Consider the following 23757-nt stretch of genomic DNA (forward strand, 5'->3'; position numbering starts at 1 on the left):
GCTCGATCCCAGGACTCTGGGATCATGACCTGAGCCGAAGGCAGACGCTTAACAACTGAGCCACCCAGGCGCCCCTCAAACTTTTATTTTTTGCCCAATAATAGAAAAAGGATGTAGGTAACTATGATATATCAAATAATGAAGAGTTTCCATGGAAACAACTATTTAAAAAAAGTTAGGTGGTTTTAAGCAACCACCACCAAAAGCGTTCCCTTGAAGAATACAAAACCAAAAAGTGCTTTATGGCATACGAGGTCCCCAGTATATGGGCCCTGCCCACCCTCCAGCCTCTTTCTTGTCTTTTTCCCAGTATGGCCAATGTGAACCCCATTTTAGTCCCTTGAACAAATTGTCTAGTTCGATGTCTCACTGTTTTTCCTATGCTGTTCCCAACACTGTTCCCTTGAATCACTGCTTGACTGCTGCCCTTTCTGTGAGGACTTTGCTGACCACAAGCTTTTTGTGGCCCTCCCTGACCAATTCCTACCATAGCTCTTATTCGTGAGAGCCCATGTTAATTGTTAGACATTCAGTTAGCTGCGACAGCAGTCACTCTGAAGACCCAACAGTGAGCTTTCTTATTTGCTCCTTTCTTCGTATCTGGCTTTTGGGTTTTTTTTTTCATGGTCAACATTTGTTACCTTTTTTTTTGGACATTTGTTGCTTTTTATAATGAAAAAAATAAAGATTTGTAATTGGCAGAAGGAAAGCACTGTGGCATATAAGACAGGTGAAAGCCAGTTACAGCCTTGGGACAAGGACCTGCTTGGCCCGCTGATGCCCAGCATGGCTGGTGACGGAGACTCCCAGCTGGTTTCCTGACAGGACAGTCAAGTCTCAGATGGGCGCTATTCGAAGACGGGCACCTGGCCACCACTTCCGACCCGTGCCAACTTGGCCTCCATGCAGCTCCCCTGCCACGGAAGGCCTGCAGGACTCTCCTGAAGTCAGGCTCACGCTGGGGTGAGGGGAGTGGCCCCCAACCCCAAGGGCTCACCCAAGGCAAGCAGGTCTCAGCCCCCTGGTTAAAGCCCCTTCCCTGCACTGGGCTTCCCTCCTCTCCGGCCCCTCTCCGTACAGCTGTGCCTCTTCCGTTCCCTCTGCCCCTCGGAGATCTCATGCAGGGTCCTGGGCTTGAGCCCTCTCCACGTGGTGATGCCCAATTACCACTGTGTATCCTCACCAGGAAATTCACCCCCAAGGCTGCCCCCATCGCCTCTCCACTTAGTCCTGCCCTCACTCCTCCAGCTGTGGCCCTAGAAATCTTGATGCTTTCCCTGCTTCCTTGACATCTCCCACCCTCCACCCTGTCCCCAAATCCTGAGGGCTCTTCCGTGGCAAGTTACTGCCCTATCTGTCCCTCCATTTCCACTGTGAATGGAGAGGCCACCTACCTCATCAGTGCTGCTATGAGGAATAAAGAAGCTGATGTTTGTTTGCATAGCAGCTAGAAGATGTCTGGTACCCAGTAAGTGACACAGAAGCACTTGTTAAGTTTAAATAAAAAACAAATTTTCAAATTCTGACCTCTAACCATGTTCAATGCCATTGTGCCAGACTGGATCATTCCCAAACTTCCTAAAGAGTCAGCCTGCTCCCACCTCGTCACCCCACAGCAGGCAGACAGACAACTGCCCCCACCCCCTCACACATACACACACACTCAGCCCTCTGGCGACTTCCCACAAGTCCACACCGTCACAAGGGCTCAGCCTAGACTGTTCCTCCAGGCAACCGGCCTCTGAGCCCAGGAATCTCTCTCCTACTGCTCCTTAGACTCACGTGCCTGCCACAGGGCCTTTGCACCTGCTCTTCCCACTGCCCACCCCCTCACTCACATCCTTCAGCCCAATTCTAGATTCCTTTTTTTTAAAGATTTTTTTTTAAAGATTTATTTATTTGAGAAAGCGAGCGAGCAAGCTGGGGGTGGGGGAGAGATAGGGACAGACGGAGAGAGAGTCCTCAGGCAGACTCCCTGCTAAGGCTTGATCCCAGGACCCTGAAATCATGACCTGAGCCAAAATCAAGAGCCGGGCACTCAACCGAATCACCTAGGCGCCCCCCCCACCCCAATTCCAGCTTCTTAAGAACGCCTTTCCTGGGGCACCTGGGTGGCTCAGTCATTAAGCGTCTGCCTTCAGCTCAGGTCATGATCTCAGGGTCCTGGGATTTGAGACCCACATCGGGCTCCCTGCTCAGTGGCAGGTCTGCTTCTCCCTCTCCCCCTGTGATCTCTCTCTTGCTCCCACTCTCTCTCAAATAAATAAAATTAAAAAAAAAAAAAAAAAAGAAAATGTACTCCAAAAAAAGAACCTTTCCCGGCGACTCTACCCAAAAGTGCAACCCCCTCCCTGTGGCGCTTTCTCTGTGCCTACCTGGCATGTATTACCTACTGTCTTTCCTGTGTCCCCCACTGGAACAGCAGCTCAGCTAGGACAGAGTTGCTGAGTGGACATGCGGCAGCCTGTCTCCACTGCAGAGTCTTATCCAAGGACATAAGCCACAAACCAGCCATGATCCCGAAGAGCTGGGATCCAAACTGCCGGTAGGTGTGGCCCAAGACCACACAGCCTGCCCCTGTGGGTGACGACACCCTAACTAAAGGGCATGGGAGCCCAGCAGGCGCCCGCCGCAGTGAGCACGGGCCTGAGTGCTGGGCTTCCTGCCCCAAGGAGAGAGAGGCGGACGCGAGGCCATGAGGCCAAGCCTGCGGCGCCTGTGGTGTGAAGGCAGACAGATGGAGGGCCGCCTGGGACTCCTGTGGCCGCCTAAGGCTGCACGTGGCACACCCCTGTGTACCCTGTTATGGGCTGAGCTGTGTCCTCCAGAATCCCTATGTTGGAAGTCCTAAGACTCAGCCCCTCAGAATGTGACTGGGTCTTGAAAGAGGTGGTTAGGCTAACCCGAGGCTGTTAGGGTGGCCCCTAAGCCAATCCTCATTTGCAGAGAGGAAATCTGGACACAGACACTCACAGAGGGAGGAGAGCCGTCTACAAGCCAAGGAGAGAGGCCTCAGGAGAAACCAACCCTGTCGAGATGCGGATTCAGGCTTCAGCCTCAGGGACCATGAGAACTTCCAGTCAAGCTCCGGAGGGCGTGGGGCTTTGTTACGGCAGCCCAAGCACGCTCGCACACCCCTTTCCGTCTCCTGGTGCCAGGGGTGGCCCCTCGAGGGCAGAGCCCTCTTGGGGAGGCAATGAGCTACCCATGGCTCCTTCACCCTGGGGGCAAGCCTGGCTGTTTGATTTGGCTTTGGTGGCCCTTCGTGACCTGGCTGGAGTCTGGGGCTGCTCTCCCCACACACATCCCTCTCTGGCCACTGGAGGTTGCTTCAGTTCCAGCAACACATCTTCTCTTCCCCTGGCCTTCTTCTGTACTGTTCTGGCTGCCTGGGACAGAGCACTGTGGCCCAGGGCCATTGCCTCCAGTCACAGCCCCATCATGAGTCCCCACCAGGTGGCCCTCTGTCCCAGAGCTCCAGAAACCTCCTGCGGACACGGCCCCACCCACCCTGTGAGTCACTGGCAATCAGGCAGTACCACCATTTACCATAGGGTGAGCGGAAGAGCTAGTGTGGCCAAGCACTTGGTGCAGTGTAGGCTATGGGGACTCAGTCAGCATTAGTACTTACTTGCCCGGCCCCTCCGCAGGACTCAAGGATCCCAGAAGTCAGGGGACACATTCATGCACCATCAACAAACCCAGGACTGGACGCACACCCACCTGACACAGAGAAGCCAATGGTGACGTCCCCTTGGTGTTGGCCCTGATCTCGCATCAGGGACACCTGCAGGTGGCGATTAGCTTTGTCACCTGTGGCCAGTAAGAAGGGCTGACCATGAAATAGGCTAACACCAAAACTGTTTGGTGACATTTCCTAAACTCACCGGTCGGCAGCATTTGCAGAGACCAGTGCAGGCAGAAGAACTGCGGGCTCTCTTCCCAGAAGGCCAAGTGCCCAGGACAGGGGGTTCATTATGGCTGGGCGGTGACTGGTAAGACTTCCAGCATCTCTGCCTCATGCTGAGAAAGACACACCCAGCCCTGAGAGTGGGCCAGTCTCCTATACTGATGCCAACACCTGCCCCGCTCCCCACCTTTCCCAAGAACTCAGACCCTTTCCTCTATCTGGTTTCTACAGCAGAGGCCAGCTCTCAGCTGGTGGGAAGGCAGAGGCCGTCTAGGGCGCGTAGCCACCTGCTCTCCCAGGGAGCCTGCGCACGCTGCCCTCCACTGGCCACCCTCCTCCAGCCAGCTGCTAGGGGACCGCCCTCTTCAGTGACCGCTTTCTACAGCGCGAGGTTCCTGCAGGTTCCAGGTTGAGGGGGTGCTGGGCTTCCTGCCCCAAGGAGAGAGAGGCGGACACGAGGCCATGAGGCCAAGCCTGCGGAGCCTGTGGTGCGAACGGAGACAGATGGAGGGCCGCCTGGGACTCCTGTGGCCGCCTAAGGCTGCACGTGGCACACCCCTGTGTACCCTGTTATGGGCTGAGTTGTGTCCTCCAGAATCCCTATGTTGAATGGTACCCCCCCGCCTCCCAGCAGCCTCCTTCCTCTTCAAGGCCCAGGGCTGTAGGAGGGCCAAGGCCGGCCTGTGCCAAGGGGGTGGGCAGAGCCAGTCGGGTGCCTGGGCCACTCAAGCGTAGGTCTCACACGTGTCCACACGTTCTCACTCAAGACTCTGGATGTGCACACCACCTACAGGTGGCCCACAGAAGCAGGGGTGGTACCTCAGAATCACCAACGGCAACATTTTGTGGCGTACCTGAGACTTCAATGACACGCCCTGGCTTTTACCAGGTTTGAGGAGGGCGCCATTGCTAAGTTCCCTCTCCATTTAGTATACAACTTAGCAAATACCCTTGTAGAAGGTCTCCTGGGAAACAGTTCTTGAAATATTTAGATACTTCCTCCTGCAAGGAAGTGGAAACAGCCTCTAGTTCACTCATCCTGACCTTGTCCTTCTTCCCTCCTTCCTTCTTGTTTGGACACACAGAGCCGGCCATGACCCTCACTCACAATTTTTGGCCTAATGACAACAGAGGAGTTTTTTCCTACTCTTCCCTGTTCCTTTTTTTGGCTCATTCTTGACTACTTAGAATTCCTTCACTGCCGTCTGCCTCAAATGGCTTTTGGAAAGAGGCATGTTTTAGATTAAACACTTTATGGAAGGAAACAGCAGTGCCCACATCAAAATCTGTCTTTGATTTCTAACCATGGAACTCCTCCCTAACCTAGCCCTGACTTACGGTCAGCCTGCAATAGGGTATTTCGTCTCACCTTTCACCCTTCTCTAGAATGCTCTTCAAGCCCCACTTCCACATAGGGCCCTCTCCGTCAGAAGCGCCATGGCCAGCTCAGCACAGGAGAAAGCAGTGTCTCATCTCCCTTCATCCCACACATCTTAGGTGACCACTGGATTGATTCCAAGAAGCTTTTTAGGATCTCATTCTTGAATATCAAAGCCTGCCAAGGTCACCCAACATTTGAGGAAAGCCTTTAAAATTATTTTTTAAAAGGATAAAAACTGAAGTGGGAATCTCAAAGGAAATTAGATACAAGGAACAGAAGAAAATGTAAAAAAATTAAATTTCCCTTAGAGATTAAATCTATGAAGAGAACAAAATGTAATAATCAAAGAAGGGAAATTAAAAATAACGGCTGACACATTTCCAAAATCAGTAAATTTACGGAAGAACAGGTCTCCAGAATGAAACCAATCCATCAAGTGCCCAGCCCAACGAATGGACAAACCACCTGAAATAAAGACAATCCTAAAAGCTTCCAGAGGTTACATACAAAGGAAACTGGACTTCTCATCACATTGGAAGGTAGAAGCCAATGAAGCAACACTTTCCAAATTCAGCAGGAAAATGATACCTAATCTACAATTCTATACCCAGCCAAACTATCGATTCTGTGTAGTTTAAAAACATTTTCAACCTTCAAAGTTTCAAAAAACCTACCTCCCAAAGCAGCAGATTCCACATGGGTGTCCCCAGGGATGGACGGCAAGTAACAGAAAAGATAGCGTCTGATTCTGTGGAAAACTGTATTGGGAAGGATCTCACAGAGTTCAAGTGTGGAGGAAGACAGACACAAATCAATCTGAGTAACTGAAAACATAATCAACCTCCACAAGAACAAGAAATGGTACAAAAAGATGTGCTACACCACTTGGCTCAGCGGTGAACAAAGACACATGGTGATCATGGCAGTATGATCAGGAAATTGCATACTTCACCAGTTCTTATAAATGAAGTTCAATGGAATATAGCCATGCCCACCTGTTACACTGTCATGCTGCTTTAGCACCATGACAGCAGGGTTGCAAAGTCCCTGCAGAGACTCTATGACCCACAAAGCCTAGAATAGTTACTCTCTGGCTACTTTACAAAAGTTTCCCAATCACTAGATTGAACTAAACTACTTGGGGAATTTAAGGGAAGGAGAAGAGGGTATAAATGCACTAAAATAAACTAAAATCTTCATCTATAGGTCCAGATTCTTCAAAGGTTGAATTAAGATAGCAGGATAATACTACTATTTAGAAATGTGGAAATACATAAGAAATGCTACAAATTAAAAGTGGGTGTCTGCATACATTGTGATGGGGCTAAGGAAACAAAAAACTCTTAAATAAGACTTTTTTTAGTAATCCCTACACCCAACTGGAGGCTCGAACTCATGATGCCGAGATCACGTCACATGGTCTTCCAACTTAGCCAGTCCAGGTGTCCCCGTTTTAAGACTTTTAAAGGAACTTTTGATTATTTAAACTATGGTCAGTTATTGCTTTGATAAAACCAAAAAATAATTTTTTTTAAAGATTTTGACAGAGAGACTGTGAGAGAAGGAACACCAGCAGGGGGAGTGGGAGAGGGAGAAGTGCAGGCTTCCTGAGCAGGGAGCCTGATGCGGGGCTCTATCCCACGACCCTGGGATCATGACCTGAGCCGAAAGCAGACGCTTAATGACTTGAGCCACCCAAGCGCCCCCAAATAAGTTTTAAGAGAGTTGAACTGGACGGCTGGGTGGCTCAGTTGGTTAAGTGACTGCCTTCAGCTCAGGTCATGGTCCTGGAGTCCCAGGATGGAGTCCACATCAGGATCCCTGCTCAGCGGGGAGTCTGCTTCTCCCTCTGACCCTCCCCCCTCTCATGCTCGCAAATAAAACCTTTTAAAAAATAATTAAGAGTAGAACAGGTGGTACCTGGCTGGCTCAGTAGGTAGAGCATGTGACTTTTGATCTCAGGGTTGTTGAGTTCGAGCTCATTAGGCATAGAGATTACTTAAAACACACACACACACACACACACACACACACACACACACATTTAAAAAACAAAAACTGAACAAAACTTACCATGGATTAGAGCAGCAATGCCCATATTCTTCTGGAGTCCCAGGCTCAACCACTGCTTCCCTGGAGCCACTTGGACATCTGGAGCCCCCAGTCAGGGATCTAAGCTGGCTGACCACCCTCCCGGCCCCATCCTTGCTCCTCCTCCCGGATCTTCACTCATCCTGGGAATTCCCACGCTGGTAGGTGGGAGGGACAGTCCCAAAGGAAACTGCAACTATTGTCCCTGCCTCTGGAGACTAAGATTATCCCTTCCTTCCTCCCCCCCCTTGACCCCAAGCAGGAAGCAGGAGCAGTGGGCAGGAGAGCACACTTGCCCTGCCCCAGCCTGACTCTGCTGCTCCAACAGGTGGTCCCCCATGGGCATGGGCCATACCTCCCCTCAGCCAGTCCACCAGGTCCCTGTCCCCGCCGACATACCCACTGCTCCCTAAACCGTCTTAGCCAACCCAGGACAACATTGCCCAAGAGGATGCTGACTCTACGGTGCTGGGTCCCTAGACCAGTGCCCAAGCCCGGGATGCATACAAGTGGCCAAGTGAGGTCCCAGCCCCATCTGAAACCCACCCTTAGGACAGTAGTGGGCAAATGCCCATCGCAGCTCCCGCCCTCCTAGGTCTTAGAAGTGCTGGACACAGAAAGGAAAGCAGTATGTCATTTCGTAAGAGAGAACAACCACAGGACACAGAAGCCCCACATAAGATAGTTTTCAATCAAGCTTTTAATGAAAAGATCATAAAATAACAGTTTCTCATCACTGTACATTAAGACTGCACGCTTCTGAATGGAGAGATCAGTCGTCGGTGAATTGCTTTTCTATGACACTTGAGGGCTGCATACCTGCAGCTCTGACCTGAATTTATCCAAACTCTCAACGTGAGCTCGATGTGATGACTGACAGCGGCGGTGGCCAGTACAGGAGTGCGATCACGGTGTCCCTCCCCCTTCTGGGAAGGGAATAGAGTAGGACATGATCCCTCTTCCAGTTCTGATTTAAACAAAACAGCTATAACCCCATCCCTCCCCCTCCCCCTCCCCCTCGAGGTATTTGCGAATGGGCAGGTGCCCAACCTGGGGTCCCCCAAGGGGGGAGGGGGAAAACAAGTGATGGGTGGGATACAGAGAGGCTCCCCTCAGCACCTGGCCCCACGGGGCCCCGCCAAGTGGAGGGGGGGAGCCCTGGGGATCCTCCCTGCCCCAAGTGAGGTCTGTTATGCAGCATTTCTGAGGTCAATAAATTACAGCAATAAATAGCAAGGTGAGGTAGGGGGAGGGGTTCCCGGTAGAAAAATTAAAGTGGTGACTGAAGCTGATGGGGGAGGGGTCCTAGAAAGGGGGTCCTGGGCAGCCTCAATTCCCACAGCGCACATCCACCCCCTGATCTGGAATGTCACACTGAGGCTCTGGTTAGGTCCCTCTCCATCCCATCACTCCTGGCATCGGATTCACAGGTTCAGTAACATCTGCCCCAATGTGACCCTGGGGAAGAGCAAGGGCCTTGGTCCCTTTGAGGGGCACAGCAGGGCTGAGATCCCTTGTCTGTTCCTCGGAGGCCTGGTGCCTCTGCTTTCGTCCCCCAAGCTAGGGGGCGGACGGATGCAGCCACCTCTTCCCTGAGCCCTGCCCTCCTGGCTGCCCAGGCCTCCCCCACTCAGGACGGCTGTAGGGAGGGCGGTAGGGTCTGCCTGCCCAGTAAGCCCAGCCCAGATCGCACTCCTGCACTCGGCCCAGTCCAGTGAATACTGACCGGGTGGGGGTGGGGGCACAGTGGGACAGCCCAGCGCCCCCGAGTGGTGACGAACAGGAAATACACACACGGCTGCATGAGGTTCCAAAAGTCCGTCAAGGTCCAGATTGTTCATTTCACAGGCTGAGGTGTATGGCTATGCTGCGAGTCTCTGAGATTCTTATTTGCTTAAAGGTTTGTCTTTTCTTTTTTTACCTTTTTTTGCAATCCTGGAGGAGCCCTTGGGGTGGCTCGGTCTGGTGGGAGCGAGCAGTGGCAGAGCCGGCCGCTCACTCGCCCCAAGTCTGAGAAATAAATACATTCATCACTGCACAAACATATTGATACAAAAACAACACTGTTCAGAGTGTTTGCACCGACTGTGTTGGTAAGGACCAGCCCAGTAAGCCCCCCCACCCACTGCTGGGGGTGGGGGTGGGGGTGCTGGAGTCAACGGAGCTGTGCAAAGGTCCCGGGGCTTTTTGGCTTGAGAGGGACCCTCACATCAACCCACCCCGAGGGTCGCAGGCAGAGTGGGGGAGATGGGGGGGTCCTCCATCCCAGGGCCCGAGCCGACGGCCATCCCCTGCTGTGCCAGCTGGCCGGGACCCCCACGGTCCGGCCAGGAGGCCTGGGGGCCGGTCAGCACCGGCCCACACTCTTTGGTGCCAGGTGGGCTTTGAGAGGCCTGGGGCTGGGGAGGAGGGCTCAGGTGAATCCAGGGGGCCTCCGTGCCTGCCCCGGCCGCCCCTCTGCCCATGAGCTGACTCAGAAGGGCCTCCAGCGCAAGGTGGGGATTCACTGGGACTGGCCTTACAGCTGCTGAGGTCTGAAACTGTAAAAGTTTATGTAAACAATGAGATAAATATATTAGTATCTTTTTTCTGAGCCCATTGAGGTTCCATACTCATTCAAAATGTGCTTTGGTTTAAAAAATAGGTTTTGTGAATTTGGGTATGAGCTTTTTTTTCTTTTTTTTTTTTGTTTTGTTTATCCTCTCTTTCCTACATGACATCTGCTATTTTCTCTGTTTCCTGTTTCTCCGAAACATTCAGGAATTAAGTGACTAAAGCAGAGAACTGTAAGCCGCCCTTGGCCTCCAACAGCCTAATTTCCTTGTGAGGCTCTTAACAAATTTCCACGCACACACTCGCAAGCACACACTCCACATGAAATCAAAGGGAAAAGAAAACAAAACCAAGTGTTGTGTTAGTCCCACCCCTCCCCACAAACCCTTAAAATCTTAAATAGGAAACTAGTGTTTTGCTTTCTTGTTAAAATACAGAAAAGGCTCGATACAATACTCAGGTGGGTACAATACTATGTCGCACGAACGTCGTTGAGTGAGGGGCCTTTGCGCCCAGTCCCTGAAGTTCTGCAAATGAATCACCTACTCTCACGGGTCACCTCATGAATGTAGCCGCCCACAGCCCAAGAGGCCACACACAGGCCGGGCGCGCGCATGCGTACAACTCCCGTGTGGTACAGACTTTGTGTCGTGTGGCTTAAGTGCTGACGGAGTGGGGTGGGGTCGGGAGGGTGGAGAGGCCTGGAAAGGACCCTGCCCCCTTCACCTGACTTCGGGGAACACGAGACCCTGGGTCCGGTGCTCCTTTCCCACCCAGAGGGAGTAAGACCCAACTTGGGGCTCGGGGCGCCTTGAGATGGGCTCAGCCAGGAGCCCTCACTTGCAAAACACGCCCTTCACCATTCGGGTCCCTGAACTCAGGCTGTTTTCAGCTGGAGGGTCTCTGGAGGGGTGAGGGTTGAGGATGACTCTAGAATTTTTTGGTCTGAACTTAAAAGTAGAAAGAAAAAAAAAAAAAGCATGAAGCAAAATGAAGACAAAGCCGCTGGCCCAGCCCTGTGGCTCCAGTCAGCCAAGGACAGCAGGGACAACCACAGCGACCTTGGTCTGGCCTCGCGAGCCTGACCCCTGGCCCATGGAAGGGTCCTGAGGCTGGCAGAGAAAACCCACAGTGAGGGGCAAAGGGTGGGACTCCAGACAGGGCCAAGCCAATTCGTGGCAGCCAGCCTCTTGCCAGAGCGGCCAGGACTGCCCTGAGAAGGTGCCAAAGCAGGGCAGGCCCCCTCCCTGTCCCCCAAGGGGGTATACATCACTTTGGTCAGTGCCTCCCCGTGCCTCTGCACTGGCCTGGCAGGGGCTGCTGCTCTCCCAAGCTCCGGCTCTCGCAGGCCCAAGGGCAGGATGGGGGGGGCTCACTTCCACCTCATCCTGGCCCTGACAGGGAGCTGCAAGGAGCTGGTTCTGGCAGTGAGGCTCCACGCCCTGATGTCCCATGGGGCTGGGGCTGAAGCACTCACTGCCCCCCCCCTGCCCCCGCAACCCAGGCCCAGATCAGAAGCACACACCGGCTCCCTGACGCTCAGCGACACTCAGAACACCTGCAGGTGGACACGGCAAGCCGCGCGCTCTGGGCCGCAGAGCCCCTCGTGAGCGCACTGGGTGAGCCCAGGAGGCTCACTCACATGCCAGTCTTCCTGCGCACACTAACAGGAGGAAACTGAGTGTCCCGGCCTCAGCTGCCAGCCACCAACATACTGTTCTTGTGGATTCAAGAGGTAGCAAAAGGTCAGAAGTCTCTCCACCTTGATCAATAAGGAAGGAAGGAAAGCTCAATTATCTGTCCACGTGCACCGCGCACACTACACACACATAAACACACACACACACACACACACACACACACAGAAAATGAAAAAGAAGAGTACCGACGGCTCTGGCATGGAGTCCAGCCTCCCCCCTCCCCCCCCACAAATCCCAGACCTTCCAGTTCAAACATTCACATAAACGTTACACTGGTTTTTCTCTTAATAAAAAAGAAGTACCTCTAAACAAAGAATATTCCTCAGAAACTATAGGAAAATCACTCTCTCTCCTGAGGCAGCCGAGGCGGGGCTCGGGGCCCAGGGAAGCCTTTGGCCAAGAAGGGCTTCTGGGGCCTGGAGGGGTGGGCACCCCTCAGCCCACAGCCGGGGCAGGGGCGGGAGGGGCAGCTGCCCCTGTACATTCAGTCTGCAGACCCAGGCTCAGCCCTGAGGGGCCGGGAGGAAAATAAACTCTTGTTGGTTTTGGTTTAAAAAACAAAATTCAAAAAGAAAAAAGGAACAGATCAGTAGGAATAACAGCAACATAGGCCCAGAGGGCTCTTTAGCTGTGGAGAGGTAGGCGGTGGGGGCCCCCTGACTGTCCCAGCGCCAGTGAGCAGTGACCCCTGGCTTGAGGAAGGAGGGCTCTGTCCCCTCCCCTCCGGCACCGCTCCCCAAAGAGCCAGGGTGGCCCGCACACAGACAAGCACTCGTGCACGCACACAGACTGCGCCCCTGGCCACGGGGCAGCCCCGCTCCTCCCCAGTGGAGGGAGGCCCCCACTTCCCCCTGCTCTGACCCGGCCTGCGGGAAAGGGGCATTGAGACCCCTGTGACCCACTCCCACAGGCCCTGCAGCGGCCCCTCTCAGGGAGCCGGGGGCCAGGGCAGAATTGGGAGGTAGACTGCACACCAGCAATGCGCACTTGGAGCTCGGGCCTGTCGGCTTCCCTCCTCTCGCTTCCCTTGGTACAGACTTGTCCATTAAAGCTCTGGGTGGGGGGGGGGAGGGGGGCGGGGCTGGCTGCAGGTGCCACCAGGAGCCACCCCCACGGGATCTGGGGGTCCCGGCCCCTCCCGCCCGGCCTCCGTGCTTCTTTCTTCCTTCGGTTGGCTCCCGAGGGCGAGTCTGCAGAGGGCAGCCTCGGGCCGGGGAGCAGGGTCTTTGGCTTCTAGGAGGGGGAGGTGTGCATGCGCAGGTGGCTGATGAGGTTGCGCTGCTGGGTGAACTTGCCCCCGCAGAGCTGGCACTCGTACGGCTTCTCGCCCGAGTGCACGCGCATGTGCTCGGTGAGGCGGTACTGGCGGGTGAAGCGCATGCCGCACTCGTCGCAGGCGAAGGGCTTGAGGCCCAGGTGGCTGCGCATGTGGCGCGTCATGGTGCCGCGCTGCGTGAACATTTTGCCGCAGATGTTGCAGGGGAAAGGCCGGGTCAGCCAGTGCGTCTTCTCGTGCTGCCGCAGCGTGGCCGGGTCCTTGTAGGTCTTCTCGCAGACCGAGCACTTGAAGGGCCGGGGCTCGGCCGCATAGGCCGCGCTGGGCGCCGACAGGTCCTCAGCCTCCTCCTCGGCGCCCCCGCTGCCCGTCTCGTAGGCACCCTCCTCCTTGATAAACAGCTCCTCCTCCGTGTGTGTCTCCACGTGGGCATTGAGCTGCTCCGAGCTGGGGAAGCCCTTGGCGCAGGGGATGCACACGTACAGGTTGTCCCCGTAGGACACAGTCTCGTAGCCCTCCTGTCGGTACACGTAGTGCGTGCCAGCATGCCCGCTGCCCCCCTCGCTCCCACTCTGCCCGCTGTCCTCACTCCCATCCTTGCCGTTCTCCTCCTCCTCCTTGCAGGGGTACGGGGGCTCCACGTAGGGCCCACTGGGGCCACCCCCTGCAACGCTGCTGGCCAGGATGCCATTGGGAACCCTGTCCCCTAGCCCCTCGCCCTCTTCCCCTGGGCAGGGGCCCTTGGGCCCCGCTTCCCTCCGCTCAAAGGGGGACCCCACCCTGGGCTCCTTCTTGCTCCACTCCTTCTTGCGGGCTGAGTGCCGCAGGCTCTTCCGGGGCTGCCCGCCGGGCCCCTCCAGCAGGCTCAGGTGGTTGTCCTCGGCCCCCTCCAGGTCCATGGGCTCATTGGGGGTGCCCCCCAGCTCAGCATAAGAGGCACTGTTGGCAACAGGAGGGGCAGAGGCTGAGAGGGGCGAGCCATGCTGACTGTCACTCAGCTGGGCCGAGTCGTCAGGGGTCAGGGGGGGACCAGGGGTGGCAGGAGGCAGGGGAGGGCTCTTCTTGGACAAGTCCAGGCCCAGCTCCTGCTCGCAGCCCCCGCTGCTCCCATTGGTGCTGCAGCTACCCAGGCCGGCCTCCCCTCCGCTGGCTGGACAGACAGCCCGGCCCAGGCCATGCACACCCTCCTGGCTAGAGCCTCCGAGGAAGAGCTCGTCATCCGAGCCTTTGGCCTGGGGGAGCTCTTGGGGGGTGTGGGCCCCCTTTCGTCCGTCCACGAGCCCCGGATACCGCGCCTGGATGACGGAGGCTGTGGACAGCCGCTGGCTGCGGGGCGGCCTCCCCATGCCGGTGGCGCCCACCCGACCGGAGCCGAAGGGCTTGCCGGCTCGCTTGAGTTTACGGCGGCAGAGCGCTGCCAACTCAGGCAGCTGGAGGTAGCTGGCGGCAGTGAGGAGAGTGCTGAAGTTGGGCTCAGCCGGCTGGTCGCTGGGCAGCAGCTTGCCCGTGTAGATGAAGTCCAGGATCTGCTGGAACACCGTGGAGCTGACCATGTCCGTGTCCAGGTTGATGAGGTTGTCGTGCAGGACCAGGGACTTGAAGTAGATGCTGCTGGCAGCCAGGACGTTCTTGTGAGCACGGAAGATGGAGTTCTCCACCATGATGATGACATCACACAGGAAGCCCTTCGTCCTCTGCTGGTTCAGCTGCAGCAGGAGCTGCTTGGAGTGGCTGGGCAGCTCCATGTCGGGCCCCATGTCCCCACGCCCCGCCCACGCGTACCACCTGTGGGCAAGAACAGGCGCATGGGCATTAGCCACCTGGGAGCCTCCGGCAAGGGCTCCGGGACAGGGTGGGGCTGTGGTGGTGCTCAGGGAGGCCTCCTCACCAGGCATGGTACCCAGGGAAGGAACTCACACTACCCATGGGGAGCTGCCCGAAAAGGGACAGGGCACTGGTCCCATTTGCACGGAAGCAGATGACAATGGTCACGTGGTGCCGAGGGGAGAAAATGGGATGTGACTTTGGCTCCATAGCCCAGGTCACCCTCTCCATGCTAAAGAAGTCGGCCAAAAGCCCACAGGAAACTAAAAAATGACAAGCAGGGGACTGTGAGGTGCTGGGAAGCAGTAGGGACTGAGGTGAGTAGAAGCTCCCAGGTGGGCTCACGTCCCACATGGGCAGGCAACTTCCCAGTTTTTAGGACAAGCTAGAAATTGAGATTTTCAGGTTGAATCTCCCAATGCCAAATAAAGGTTCTTTTTCCTTCAATACCACGTGGGCCAAATCAAATATGCAGCCTCCATCTGTGACCTCTGCTCTGTCCCGGGTGCCTCTCAAACCCTAGTGGCTTCCCAATTCGGGTTTGCCAACGTTCAGTCCTGCCTGCAGACACACTGCAGTCCAGCCACAGTCCCTTGCCAGTACCTGCTCCCAACCCACAAGGGCCTTGCCCCCCGGGAAGGCCCTGAGCACCCCAGCCGGGGTCTCTAGGTGCTGAGCAGAAACGGGGGCCTGGTCAAGCCCCTGGCACCACCGGGGCCCCAGGAAAAGCAGCCAGCTGGCCCTGCCAGACCAGTACAGATGCTAACTGATGCCATTAATAAACACAGAGAGGCCTCTGACCTCCATGGGAACCGTGCAGGTGGGCTGTGCAACAGCATGCACATGGGTATCTGAGAGCAGGGTGCTCCAACCAGGCAGCCACCCCAATGAGCAGCAGGACCTGAGGCACAAGGTGTGGCTCCCTGCTCCCTCCGGCCCTTCAGGGAACATGCACCCTCCCATAGGCAACTCTGTGCCATGCAGTTGACAAGGGTGCTTTCATGTTCTTCGGCTCAGGGCTCAATCTCTGAAAGTGACTGCTCTGAGCCTTGCCCCACCTGGGACCCCTCTGCCTCTACCAGTGTACCCAGCCCAGTCCTGCCTCCCCTGGGGCAGAGTCTGAGGGGATCACGCCCACGCTGCCTTCCTGTAACACAAACACTTCCCGCGCCCCGTTGCCCCATGCCTGCCCTCATTTGCAATGACAGAGGAAAACCCTAATAACCACGCACACCCCAAAAGTGGCCTCGGAACTGTGAACACACATGGGTAGACACGGCCACAAACTAGCACTCAGGGCCTAATAGGAGGCAACAAGCACCCGCTCAGCCAGCATAGCCTTGTAAGACCGCTCAGCTGGGGCTCAGAGGCTAGAGCCTGTGTCCTGAGGGAACCTACCTGCCCTCAGCCAGCCAGGAAGGGACAAAGAGCCCAAGGCACGGTTTCCACACTGGTCGGGACACCGAGCCCCAGGGAAATGCAGTGTCAGCCCCACCAGCACTCAGGATACCTGGTGCTCCCAGGCTGGCAAGAGAGTGCGGGCCAAGGGCAGGAGGTCCCGTCCTCCAAAAGCCTGTGAGCCACGACAGCCACTCCTCTGCAGGCTGAGGGCAGTGGGCCCCAGCCTCACCTGCATGCTACCCAGCACTTTGTGTGTGCACACAAAGGGCCAGGCTGCGAACTGCAGGGCTGTGTGGGCAGCCCAGGTAGTCCTCCCCCACGCTTCCCCCTCCCCAGCCTACCGGAGTGCCAGGGGCCCAGAAACCATGTGCGCAGCAGCCAGCGGGGGTGGCCTCCTTGAGCGCGCGGCCTCCCTGGGGGTGCATCAATGCCTGGTCACCTGGGGAGGAGAAGATGGACAGGGTCAGCCGGGCAGACATCAGCCAAGGGCAGGAAGGAGTGCCAGTAAAGGGACAGGCACCTGGTGGTCTCTCTGGCTGGGGCGCCGGGGGCAGCCGCAGTGCCCAGCAGCCATCAGGCCCGGTGGCAGGGAAGGCCACAGGTCTGGAGAGCTCAGCAGGGCTGCACTCTCCTCCCACCCAGAAGAATTAGGGTACTCTTCAGGGCCACCTAGGCCTGTGGGGGAGCTGGTGGCAGGCGGCCTGGGCAAGGCCCTTCTCAGGCTGGCCACATTTACATGACAAAAAGTCAAAATTGGAGGCACTAGTGCAATGGGCTATTTATAAGAACCAGTCTCAACCGCTTCTGGCTCTCCTGCCTCCTTCCCTTCCTGATCTGCTCCCGCCACCCCCTCCCTGCCCAGAGGGCCCAGCCCCCTCCTGCCCAGCCCAGTCGGACCACATGGCCTCCCCTCACAGGAGTTTCTGCAGGCCTGGCCTTTCAATACCAGCCCGCCAAAGCCAGCTGCCGCCAGATGCGAAGGTCTCCTTCTGCCCCCACCACCCTGCCTCCCCCAGAGATGCAGGTCCCCAGGGAGGGGGATCCTGAAGTTCTGGCTTTTTGCACCCCACTCGGCAAGCCTGGGCTCCCTTGGAATGGAGCCAAGGGTGGGGGCGGAGGCCTACAGCAGCCTGGAGCCCATCCCTGCCTGCCCTTCCCCCACCCCCAGGGCCAGGGCGGCTCAGCAGGTCCCTCAGGAATGTGACCAGACCCGGGGTGCGGGGTGGCTGGGAGGCCTCCGCTCCAGCCAGCCAGCTGTCTCTCTGGCCCCCAGCACAGTCCTCCTCTCATGGGGTGGCCCCGGGGTGTGAGGAAGTGGAGAGGGGGAACGGTTGGTCCAGAATCCCACCCATGGCCCAGATGGCAGGAGAACCAGTTCTGTTGGTCCAGAGGCCTGAGAGCACCTTCGTCTGCATTTATTTTTTTTTAAAGATTTTATTTATTTATTTGAGAGAGAGAGAACGAGAGATAGAGAGCACGAGAGGGAAGAGGGTCAGAGGGAGAAGCAGACTCCCCGCCGAGCAGGCAGCCGGACGCAGGACTCGATCCCAGGACTCCAGGACCATGACCCGAGCTGAAGGCAGTCGCCCAACCAACTGAGCCACCCAGGCGCCCTCGTCTGCATTTAATGAAGGCCCTGGACCCCTTGCGTGTGTAGAGAGTTCAGGCTCTCCTGCCAAGTGACACCAGAAGTGGCCAGCAGGACAGAGTAGAGCTCAGCCTTAGGAAGGGGGGCAGAGACCACCTCAGCGCTGGCAAGAGCAGCCCTGAAAAATGAACAGGGAGCCACAGCGATGTGTTTGAGCCTACCAGATCCCCACCACACAGCCCTGTGCCACCCTGCCTGCTCCCCACCAGATCTCAGGGCAACCCAAGCCTTGCTGGGGCACAGCATCCACACCGTGGCCCCAGATTTAGCACATACAGACCCTGCAACTAGGGATTACCTGCCCTCGTCAGAGATCAGGCCAACAACTACTGAACACCACGCAAAGAGGGGGCAGCAGAACAGAACTCGGGGGCTTCCACAGGTAACTCATTGCTCCAGCCCTGCCAGCCACTTCACCAGCCACGGAAAGACAGAGTGACTGACCAAGGTCTCAGAAGTTGGGTCAGACATGACTCTTCTCGAGCCCAACTTCCCCACAGGGACTCCACAGGACAGGGCTGAGTTGCCTTCCCAGTGCCCTCCACTGGGTGGGGCCACAGTGGGGCTGCCTGCTGGGCGGTCAGAGCCGGCACAATGCCACCCTACCTGCCTCCCACCCCAGGTGGGGCCAGGCAGGCCGCCACCACCAATGTTAACCTCACCACAGCGGAGGGGGCGCCCCACTGCTGCAGGGCCAGGACCCCTGCAAAGCCTTGCTCTTTTCTTCCCAGCCAACAGTAACAAGCAGACAATCCTCTGCCCTACAGTTCAACAGGGGGTGGAGGAGGAGCAGGCACCTATGCTGGAGAGGCCACAGCCCCAGGGGAGGCAGGGTGCCAGAGAAATATGACCGTGGAGGCTGGCCCAGTAAGCTGGCAGCGCAGTCCCCCACCGGGTACAGGGGCTTGGTGCCCAGCCTTGGCAGGAGCCCACAAAGCTGGGATGAGGATACCGCCTGGCACCAGCTCCTGGCACCCAGCAGCCCCCTGGCAGCAGGCCCAGGCAGCGTGCCTATCAGCCCCAAGGATCCACACCCAGCTCAGAACCGTTGCCTGCCGGAGCACTGGCTCCAGGAAGCCCAGGATCTGGGGCAGTGGGATCCTCAGGTACTCCTCTGAGGCCAAGACCTAGCCCATCTTGGGCGGGGGGTGGGGGGGGCCAGGGCAGGGGAGATGAGACCCTGGCTAGGCTGACCCTGGGGGAAGGGCAGTAGGAAAAGAGTCCCTGGGGAAGGCCAGCTCTGGCTTCTTGTGAACACAGAAGGAAGAATGAACAGAGAGACCTGGCTAGAACACCTGGATTCCCTTCCCAGGTCCTTGTTTACAAAATGGTCCACCCCCACCTACCCAGCTGGGCCGTTAGGCAGAGAACTACACAGGTCTCTGCTGAATTCTCATGCCCTTTTCTCCCCCTCCAAGTCCCTGCCAGAGAAAAGCCAGACACGTGCCACATGCGCGCCACACACTCTCTCTCTCTCTCTCTCTCTCTCTCTCTCTCTCTCTCTGAGGGTGAGGGCAGGCCCAAGGCCCAGACACCCCAGACTTAAAACACTCACCCACCCAGGGGCGCCTGGGTGGCTCAGTCGTTAAGCGTCTGCCTTCGGTTCAGGTCATGATCCCGGGGTCCTGGGTTCGAGCCCTGCATCGGGCTCCCTGCACAGCAGGAAGCCTGCTTCTCCCTCTCCCTCTCCCCCTGCTTGTGTTCCCTCTCTCGCTGTGTCTCTGTCAAATAAATAAATAGGATCTTTAAAAAACACAAAACAAAACACACACACCCACCGAAGGGAAGGCCAGGCCCACAGAGCTGAGCCAAGGGAGCTGGCCGAGCTCCCTGCACCTGTCCGCTTGCTCCTTCCAGTCTACCCTCCTTACTACAGGCACGAAAGGCCCGACCAGGCAATGCCATCCTGTGGAAAGAAACATCTTGGGGGCACAAAAGACCCAATCAACAAATGAGGTTCTGAAGATGGGGGGGGGGGAAAGTACAGGAAAACTATAAATTCTGTATATTCATTTCTGTAATATTCAGAATTTAAAATAATCATGTACTTTTACAATCCTAAAAAAAAAACAAAAACTGATGCATGAACATGGATAAATCTCAGAATCATGACGTCAAGAAAACCTTACACAAAGAGTAGAGGCCCACAATTCCATTTAAACTAAGTTCTAGAAAATACAGAGCTACTCCATGGTAGAAACAAAATCAAAAGACCCTGTGGAGGGTAAGGTGAGCACTGTTTGGTAAGGAGCACGAGGAACTTTCTGGGCAGAGCACAGCTCTGTATCTTTGTTAAGGTGATGTACTCACTGGTCAAAATTCAAAGGGTTGCCTGAAATTTGGGTACCATGTTGCATATAAATTTTACCTCAAACTGAAAACAGAAATTCCAACAAATAGAAAAAGAACAGTTTCCAGAGGACATGCCCTTCTCAGCAGCTCACTACCAGCTAACATTCACTCAACCTGGGCACACAGGAAGCAGTTCATGAGGGCAGAGTGGTCATAGCACGAACAAATCTGTCTCCCTCCTGGTTCCATCTGGCTCGGCAGCCCTTGTGGGTCTTCAGTAGGTAGTCAAAGCCCAAGGCCAAGGATACTCCGAAGACTCCCCCACCCTGCCCCCCAAACACACAGCAGCCAAAAGGCCAATGAGGACAGCGGAGGCACAGCCCCATGGCCTCCTGACCCATGGAACAGCACCCCATTAGGAGCCCCACTTGCCCATGATCCCAGGCAGTCTATATGGCCTCAAGGGCTCATGGGGAGGCTAGACTGGGGCCAACTTCCAGGCCTCTTTTCTTAGCACCCCACAAAAAGCAGAACATGCTCTGGCCCAGCCTTTCAAAGGCCATGAGAGAACGTTTTAAAATAAAAGTGATCATTGGGGTGGCCTGGGTGGCTCAGTCGGTTGGGCATCTGACTCTTGATATCAGCTCAGGTCATGATCATGAGATCGAACCCCATGTCAGGCTCCATGCTCGGCATGGAGTCTGCTTGAGATTCTCTCTCTCCCTCTGCCCCGTTTACGCACACTCTCCCCCCTCCCGCCAAAATAAATAAATAAAATCTTTTAAAACAATAAAGTAACGTAAAAGTGATCTTTGCTTAAGCAGAGAGCCCAGGAGAACAATTCCAACCACCTATCCGATGGGAACTGCCCCAACTTAGCCTGGACACCCACTGTGTGCAGAGCCTGGGCTCCAGGAGGCCTGGCCATTCAGAACTACTCTGGTCTGTGGTGCCTGGCCGGCTCAGTCAGAAGAGCAGGCGACTCTTGATCTCAGGGTCCTGAGTTCAAGCCCCATATTGGCTGTAGAGATTACTTAAAAATGAAACTCAAGGAAAAAAAAAAGTAACTTCTGGTCATTCAACCTCCACTGGTGCCCTCTGGAGACCAGACTGGCAGCCTCACCTCCCTAGGGCCTGGCAGCAGGCCCTGCATCCCTCCTAGAGACAGAGGAGCATATCCCACCCCCACCTCCAACCCCATGGGTAGGAGCCAGACCCAGGGTGTGGTTTCACAGCTGGCACACTCCCTGACCCTCGTGAGCAGTATGCTTCTGAAAAATGCTGTCCTTTCTACCCAATGCCTCACCTCCTACAGGCAGGACCCCCCACACACACTCCAGAGGCAACTGTGGGCACCTTGACTGAAAGGCTTCCCAATTTCATAAAACTTCTCTACCTCCCTCCCAACCAGAAGGGTGGGCCCTAGAAAGGTGAAGGACAGGGGAAAGGGGCCCACCTGCCTCCCCTCCCTGGGCTGGCCTCTTTGCCCAGATCTCCTAGACACTTTGCCACCCCACCTCCCTCTCTGGTGGCCCTCCCTCACTTTCTTGAGTGGGACTTCCCACAGGAGTCTTGAAGCTATGCTGGGGGACAAGAGGAGACTCCATCCAACCCACTCCAAAGCACTCAGCAGGAGACTGTCTTTTCTCCTTAACGACCTCCTGGGAAGGAACGCCTAGCCAGAAGTAAGAGTGACACAGGAATCTTCCGGCCACCCCTTGCCCACCCAGAGTTCCATTGCCAGGTGGGAGACACAAAGCATACCAAGCAGAGAGGCAGTGCTGGGTACAACCAGCAACAAGGCAGCTTCCACACCCACAGGGGTTTAGCTCATCTGTGTCAGAGAGGGTCCTAAACATGCTGGCTACTGTCCCCAAGCCTGAATCTGAGGTCAGCATCCGCCTTAGTCACAGCTGACCTGCACTGGTCACCTGGTACTCCAGGTATGGCCCTAACAGGTGCCTCTTCCTTGAAGGCCTGGCCCCACCCAGGCTGCAAGAGAACAGCTTGAGGGCATGGTGGAGACAACCTGGAAGGTACAAGCAGGATCCAGAAGAGCCCAAGGCCCAGTCCCCAAGCCACAAACCAGCCCTGCATGGCCAGAAACCCTGGACAGCGTTCTCCTGTCCCAATGGCCTGGAGTTCTATTCTACATCCCTCTTCTCTTTCTCTTTTTTTAAGAGAGAAAGAGTGGGAAGAGGGACAGAAGGAGAGAGAATCTCAAGCAGACTCCCCACTGAGCACAAAGTCCGGGACAGGGCTCAATCTTACGACCCTGAGAGCACGACCTGAGCTGAAATCAAGAATCGGACGCTCAAGTGACTGAGCCAGCCAGGCGTCCCCTCTGTATCCCTCTTGTCTGTATTCCTCCATGAAGTCTTTCCCATCCCCTTCACTGTTCGGGCCAGCCTCTCTCCCCTTCACCCACCCACCCAAACAGCCCCTCACCCCACCTCAGCCTGCCCCCCCTTGGGAGGACTGGCGTGTTATCTCCACCTCCAGGGACAGATAAGACAACAAAGGTCTGGGGGTTAAAGAACCTGCACAAGGTCACAAGAGCACGTAGGTGGCAGAATAAGGACTCAAAGCCTGATCCAGAGCTAATGTCAGACTCTTCCTACCCCACAGACGGATACCACGTACCTCCCATTGCTGGGTAGGGGCAGGGATCACTTACAGGAGCACAGCCGTCCATGCATCAGAAAGAGGGTCTTGGTCTCCAGCTCCACCCTCATCTCCCCCTGCCCACCACCAGCCACCTGCCCATCGCAGCAGAGCCTTACCTGGGCCGCATTCTCCTGACCTCAGTGTATAAGGTCAGCCCAGCTCCTTCATCGCCTGAGGTCAGTGAGAAGCTTGGGGCTACAAGTGACAAGGTGCCCCACCCCGCCCTGGCACGCAGCCTGCTCTGGGTGCCCAGGCTGTGCCCGCTGCTCTTCTGAGAGCACCCCTGGCCTCCATGACCTCTCTGGTCTGTCCCCTCCAGGCATGGGCTGGTGGTGGGTGGGACTCAGTGCTCTGGGCAAGCCCAGCCGTGTAATCCAGCCCAGACCTGGATGCCGGCCAGCAGCTCCTGGCTCTTCTCCCAGACCATCCTCCTGGAAAGCAACAGGCTGTGCGAATGCCAGGAGCCCAGCCCTCCCTCGGACACGGCTTCTACGAAATAAACATTTGGGTTCCACTCAGTGCACTGGTGATCTGATCACCAGGGACCCAGTGCTGGCATCCTTCCCCGCCCCTCAGGCCAGCCCTGTTGCCCAACCACCGGCTCACTCTGAACAGCAAGGGAAGTGGCATCCACCCCAGCCGGACCTCGAGTCTGTCCCTTCAGGCCCCACTGAAGGCCCCATGCTGCCCATGATGGGCCAGGGCCCTGACCACCTTCGTCTCTGTGCACTCCTATCCAAGAATGGGCCCGTTCCCGGGTAAGTCAACACTGCGACAAAGTGCCCGTGTGAGGAGAGCCCTGGCAGGAAGCTCAACACTGCAAAGGCCCAGTGGCCTGCAAACCTTGCTTCTCCAGGGCAGCCTTGGGTTTTCTCCCTCCCCCCAGGCCTACAACTCTCCCATCACTCCTGGCTTTGGAGCCGACCAGAAGCACGGCCAAGATGGCCTTGGGGGCCTGCAACTGGATGTCCCTTCCTGGTTCTGACGCAAGTGGCAACCTGACACCAGGAAAGG

The 23757-nt window shown here is 56.3% G+C and overlaps 2 protein-coding genes across 7 annotated transcripts in view; both read right to left on the bottom strand.

Annotated features, from left to right (window-relative positions):
• Nucleotides 1-7485, bottom strand: part of TMEM191C (transmembrane protein 191C) — a 35138-nt gene extending 27653 nt beyond the window's left edge. The window contains exon 1 of the mRNA XM_025857217.2: nucleotides 7365-7485. The gene's annotated coding sequence lies outside the window, so the exon portion shown is untranslated. The remainder of the gene's footprint in view (nucleotides 1-7364) is intronic.
• A 579-nt stretch (nucleotides 7486-8064) lies between these two features.
• The window catches only part of HIC2 (HIC ZBTB transcriptional repressor 2), a 31111-nt gene continuing 15418 nt past the window's right edge, over nucleotides 8065-23757 (bottom strand). For 2 of the 6 annotated variants that reach the window (XM_025857317.2, XM_073889610.1), the window contains exons 2-3: nucleotides 16478-16575; nucleotides 8065-14696 (exon numbers count right to left, since the gene is read on the bottom strand). In XM_025857317.2, the coding sequence (XP_025713102.1) occupies nucleotides 12869-14696; nucleotides 16478-16503 (1854 nt within the window). In that variant the 5' untranslated portion in view covers nucleotides 16504-16575 and the 3' untranslated portion in view covers nucleotides 8065-12868. The remainder of the gene's footprint in view (nucleotides 14697-16477; nucleotides 16576-23757) is intronic. The other 4 variants (XR_012377131.1, XR_012377134.1, XR_012377133.1 and 1 more) reach the window with 4 other exon arrangements.

The sequence above is a fragment of the Callorhinus ursinus genome, unplaced genomic scaffold, assembly GCF_003265705.2.
Source record: "Callorhinus ursinus isolate GAN/ISIS: 27379988/994484 unplaced genomic scaffold, GSC_fseal_2.0 scaffold110, whole genome shotgun sequence".
In the NCBI taxonomy this organism is placed as follows: Eukaryota; Metazoa; Chordata; class Mammalia; order Carnivora; family Otariidae; genus Callorhinus; species Callorhinus ursinus.